We start from the raw sequence: 6,000 nt of genomic DNA, 5'->3' as shown, positions 1-6,000 counted from the left end.
TTTGGGAGAGAAAAGCTAAAAATTTTAACACTTTTTAACACTTTTTTTTCAAAAATACTTTTGGAGCCGGAAGTGCTTTTTTTAAGTAAATAGTGTGAATTCAATTACGTAGCATTAGAGAATTAAAATTTAGATTTGAAATTGACTTTGAAATTATGATTTATAAATTTATTATTTCAATTTTTTAGGAATTAAAATATTTAAAATTTAAAATATTGACTTGATCCAAATTCATTATTTGGATAATTCAAATTCAAATTTGGATTTCAACGAATTTTAGGCCTTAAAAGTATATATTTTTAAAATTTAATTATTTAGAACTGGACCAGCCGAGAATCAATTAAGATATCGATCAAATCAGTCGACCCAACAATCAAATTGATTTTATCTATTTTTAAATATTTTTTAATAATTTACTCAATTGAACCGATTGGGTCGATTAAATTGATTGATCCAAAAATTGATAGCTTGATCAATTTGCCTACCAATTCAATTCTAAAACCGTGAATGATATATATATAGGTAAATTAGTTATTATTATTTGAGCTTTGAAGGAAGTGTGAAAGAAGAGAATAAAAAATTTCTCATATTTTTAATCAATTTTATATTTTGAAAATTCCAAATTTCAAAATGGATTTTTATGAAATTACACTTAAGACTTTTAAATTCAAATTCAAAATTTTGACCCAAATCATGATATATTACATATGTATACACTGCACCAGAATACATTTTCATTTACAATTTCCTTTTCTTCTTCGTGATATATATATGTATATGTATACACTACACCAGAATTCAACTATACAAATTTCCCTCAAATTCAGATACTAATACATGTGTTGGTGCGAGCGGGGACTTCCAAATAAGCCCTGAGTTTAATCAAAAAAACATAGTATCCTACTTTCTTGTTATGCCTCTTGACTAAGGTTGTTTATGTCGGATAATGCAGCAAAAGAAGGAAGCCATAGTTCTACACGAGTTCCACCTGCTCCTAGAGCAGCATCCGTGGTCCGAGGTGATATCACACGGACAACACACCCATAACTTTCAAGTATTTCTCGTGCTACGGTCAGCCCAGCAACAAAGTTCCATGTCATGTTGTCTTCAATCATGTTCTCCGAAAAGAGTTCGGCACCAAATGGTGTGAGGGAATGCATCTGTGTCTGCAAATACATACATCACCAAAACATTTCATTTATGATGAGCATGAGATCTAACTCAAAAGCAAGTAAAATAACTGCAATTTCCCAGGTAACTGTAACCGGGGTGACACTAAGCATTAACAAAGAAATACATGTACTAATGGTTAAGTAGCAAAAAAGGACATACTAAAGGCATTCAATACTATCTAAAATGAACAAAAAAGCAAAAGCTATCACAGAGGAAAAGGAATCTCCAACAATACCATATAGTGCATATCTGGACCGTCGTCATCAATTACTAGTAGAGCACCACCTGCTGGTGCACTAGTAGAAACAATTTCAACCTTCCCCCCAACCTGAGTACGTAACAATGCACCCTCTATCAAATTGCTCAGGGCTTGGCGCAAAGCAGGTTCTTCTATAGCCACTTGCAAAGGCTGCGAAAGTTCACTTAATTCCACCATGCGTTGCTGCTTATGTGCAAGAGGTCTCGCGGCATCAACTAAATCAGTGAGTACATCAGAAATATTACAGGACTTCCTGAGAAAAGAACAAACATAATCGAACTTATAATAACGCTGCTAAAATAAATCAACAGTAGAAATATATTGCATGTTTAATAAGAGGCGGGGCTGGATTGCATTCAATTGAAAAGTAACTAAGTGATTTATTATCAAGGCTATTTAGAGGAAAGATAAGCAGTTTAGCCTATATTCAGCTTTAGACTACAACCTAGGCTCACAGCACAAGTTCAGGCTATGTAATCTATACACTCTCCAACAATTAGCATCATAAACAATTTTCTACATGAGGTTTAACATCAAATTTGAACTGTAAAAGAGGAGTCTGCAACTGGAATTTAATTGATATGATTGAACACATAATTTGGTTTTATTTTATTTTATGAGGAGATGAACTCAAGTAAGTACCAGACGGGAATTGCATACCTAATTCCGTGTTCTTGTAATGGAGCAAGAGCCAGAGGTGGCATTGGCATCTCTAAATCCTTGTCTGTAGTACTTAGGGAAAGTAGTAAACCGGAGGTTTCTGACCTATTGCCAGACCTATCCCTGGAGAAATCATCTGATAATTGAGATCTTAGCGACTCAGGGTGCGAATGAGTTGAATTACGCATCTTTTTCAAAGATCCTTCATTGTAGCGCATTATATTAGCCTAAAAACAAGTCAGATAGGAAAATCAGATACGGGCGTGAAGATGACTAGAAAAGGGAAACTTTTAATACCAAGAATGAAACTAGCTGGGGACAGAAAGACATAACAGAGAGCTATTGCATCACATCAACCAAAAGAAAGAAAGACATTCTGAATCGTCAAAAGAAGAAAAATGAAAAGGAGAAGAAGCAGCAACAGTCTTAATGTGTGTATCTCTACATGCTTTGAGAGGAAAATGACCTTTGTCAAGTAAACAGCATCTTGTAGCTCTTGAAGGGTGCCGCTGATACAGTCACCTTGCACCAATATGTCTTCAACAATGTCGTGAGAAATCTACAAGAGTATGCTTTCCTTAATTAAATATGTAATAGTCGAAAGAATTGCAGAATGAAACACTTAAAACCGAAAAGTAGGATCAACATTTTTTCAGATGGTTCAAGAACTAACCTCATGTTCTTTGACATGAGTGGATAGCATTTTACTTAACGTCCTAATGCTGGAAAGAGGACCGCGAATCTGTAAGAAAATTTTGAAATTTAAAGGAAAAACCATAATAACTTGAACAATAAAAAAAAAGGAAGAAGGAAATGTATGTACAGCAGGCAACACATTATACCTGCTCAACCAGAGCACCCATTCTGACATTGTTTTGCCATGTCGATTGCTGTAGTAAAATAGCTTTCTACGGAAGAAATACGGTTAATATAAAAGCTGCATTGACTCATGACACACAAGTAAAATCACATTAAGTTCCTACATACATACAACATAACATGGCAAAGCTAAATCCTTTTTTCGCTTGATAATGGCAATGGAGCATTTGTATAAATTATTGGTAGTATAAAGATAAGAAGAAATATGACGTGAGTGACTAACCTGATCCATAACATAAGCCACTGCTAAAGTTCGAGATATATTGATGGCATTGGATCTCTCGTCAACAGTAAAGATATCATTTTGCCTCATGGCTTCATTCTCAAGAGACTGAATTTCCCACGATTTTTTCAAACCCAGTCCTGGAGAAGGAGAAGACAACGCGTAAGCCTCCTCAGGAGTCGGAAAACGAACCATGTCCCCACTTTCACTCCCCTGCGGCACCTTCTCCATCCCCGGGAGCTCCGCCACCAAGAAGCCCACCACGAACGGCTGCTTCACCATAGGAAATACCACCGCTCTATGCTCCCCCACAACCTCCATTTGTTGACTTGAAAGCGCCGCTTCAGCGGCACGCAGTCCTGCGGGGACAGTGAAGTTTCCGACTAAAAACAAAATGTCGGCGGCTTCGACTCCCGGATACGAGGTAACTCGACGTAACTCCAGCTGGTCCATGACGTAACTACCGGCCGGCCTGACATAAACGGAGAGAACAGCGTCGGGGTCAACGATACGGCGAAAGAGGTCGAGTTGTTCGAGGCAGAGGCGCTGGAAGTCGGGGGTAGGCATGATTAATTTGTGGTTGCGGTGGTCGTTTTTCTCGATTCTTTGAGTGAAGTCGACGGGGGAGGTGGAGGCTTTACGTATGGCAGCGGAGATGGCAGAGGCGGAGGAGACCATGGCGGGTTGGGCTTGGGGGGATTCATCGTCGTCGGAGAGGGTGGGGGCGGAGACGTGGTGGAGGGAGGTGGAGTTGAGGTAGAGGTGTTTGGGAGGGGGCTTGGGAAGAGAGGAGGAGGAGAGGTGGTAGAGGGGGGCACGTGGAAGGGTTTGGTTGGTGGAGGAGTTAGGCGGGGAAAGAGGGAGTTGGGATGTTATTGCAGAGAGAAGCATTGGTGGAACCACCGAGGCTGCCATAAGTGTGGACTGGACTGGATGGATAACAACAAAAACAAAAATTAAATCAAATGATAATGGGGTTTCAATGCTGATATTTTCTAAACGACTACGTTTTAGCTGCTTTTTTGTTTTTTAATATGCTTAGCATTCATTACGAAATTCCAGGCTTTTTTTTATAAAAAAATTAAAAATTAATTAATTACATAAATAGTATGCAACAACAATTAATTATGATATGAAATCTAACGTATTTATACGTGTCGCATGATAAATTGACGATACTACTCTCATTTTTCAGTTTTTTAAAAATACTTATATTTTCGAATGTGCATTGAAGAAAAATAATACAAAAAAAAAAAATTATGGGTGCCACCTAAAAGTCCAATAGCACTACTTTTACTTTACCAGACAAACCAGATGCAATTTTTAGTGTTAACAGATTTATCACAAGCAATTAGGATTATCCATAATCATTTTATTGGAAATCCTGATGATTTGTTAACTCTAAAAAGAAGAGAATTTTTCAAAAGAAGATGCTGTTCCTACAAGAAAAAAGATTTGTGAAGGCATTTTTATGCAATGGCAAAGCTTTTTTGTGCTATTGGATTAGATCCTAGTCTAAAGCAATCAGTTGTTGCATCCATTCAGGATCCGCTTCAAGTAGCAATAAATCAAAATCTTTACAGGCAGAACAAGAATATTCTTAATCTTACCATGGGAGAGATCCAGCAGGAAACATATATTGCCCTAGAAGACTTATGTAACAGAAGAAAAGTCTTCAAAGACTATCTCCATGGTGACAGAAGATTAGATAAAGCCTGTAATGAATCACATCTTAAAATCAAGTGTGGTAAGGACAACTAGTGTTATTGTCCTACCAAGAAGAAAAAACATTTCAGGAGGATAAAGAGATTTTTTCCAAAGATGTCCAGAAAAGGAAGATACAAATAGAGATATCTCAAGAAGAAGAAAAGGTTCCCTAGAGGAGCTAAATCTACTCGTTGCTACATTTGCAACCAAAAGGGTCATTTTGCAAAGTCATGTCCAAACAACAAAAATGGGACAAAGATGATCCAGCAAATACAACAAAAATCTGGAATCAAGATTGATGAGGAAGGATCTTGAATCAATATTTTCTATTGATGATGAGCCTAATGAGAAATCATTATGTGCAATCCAGAGTATTGATTACAGTGAATCTAAAACTTCATCAAGTGAGATATTCATGATGCAGTCCCAGATCCTATCAAACTCTCAAATTCTTTCAACCTCTCCAGTTTCGGTACCACATATTCCAGTTTCTATCTACTTAAGTAAATACAGTAAACCTATTACTATAATTGCTTTTATTGATACTGGAGCAGCAGAAACAATCATGAATCTAGAAGTTTTGCCAGCAGAATGATAGGAACCTCATTCCCCATACTTTAACTCAGCAGCAAACAAAGTTTTTGCAACACACTGGATAAGTAAGCCTATCAAAATTCAGTTTTTCCCCAGATGTTCCGTTACTACTACAGTTTTGGGGTCAAAACTTCCTGGTAAAGATCTTATTGTTGGCTTTGATATTTATACAAAAGCTAAACAATTAAGAATTCTACCAGAAGGACTAAGGTATAAACAAATGTTTAAACCCTATGTCCAGATCCCTAAATTGTTTACAGTTTATTCGGAGAAAATCCAAGAAGTTGTGGAAGAACTAAAAGAAAAATCATGTGCGAAGTCCCATTTAGAGTTCTTACAAAAATGCAGAAACCCTTTGTGGAAAAATTCTGAATTTTTCATCGAACTCCCTTTTAAGAAGAATGAAGATATTAACCCTACCAAAGCTAGTCATATGGGAATGAACCCAGAACATTTAAAGCTAGCTGAAGAAGAATGCCAGTAGTTACAGAAGGAAGGATTGATT

General features: G+C 37.0%; 1 protein-coding gene across 1 annotated transcript; it reads right to left on the bottom strand.

Moving 5' to 3' along the window:
- Window positions 1–679: 679 nt before the first annotated feature.
- On the bottom strand, window positions 680–4,138 carry LOC105794602 (chloroplast sensor kinase, chloroplastic). The gene is made up of 7 exons (XM_012623851.2): window positions 3,195–4,138; window positions 2,935–3,000; window positions 2,766–2,834; window positions 2,559–2,651; window positions 2,093–2,319; window positions 1,409–1,685; window positions 680–1,166 (listed from the first exon to the last, which is right to left on the bottom strand). The coding sequence occupies exons 1-7, from the start codon at window positions 4,107–4,109 to the stop codon at window positions 912–914; spliced, it is 1,902 nt and encodes a 633-aa protein (XP_012479305.1). The 5' UTR covers window positions 4,110–4,138; the 3' UTR covers window positions 680–911.
- Between the last annotated feature and the right edge of the window lie 1,862 nt (window positions 4,139–6,000).

Source organism: Gossypium raimondii, chromosome 3 (genome assembly GCF_025698545.1).
Source record: "Gossypium raimondii isolate GPD5lz chromosome 3, ASM2569854v1, whole genome shotgun sequence".
Taxonomy (NCBI): Eukaryota; Viridiplantae; Streptophyta; class Magnoliopsida; order Malvales; family Malvaceae; genus Gossypium; species Gossypium raimondii.
This window is presented reverse-complemented; position numbering and strand designations above follow the sequence as displayed.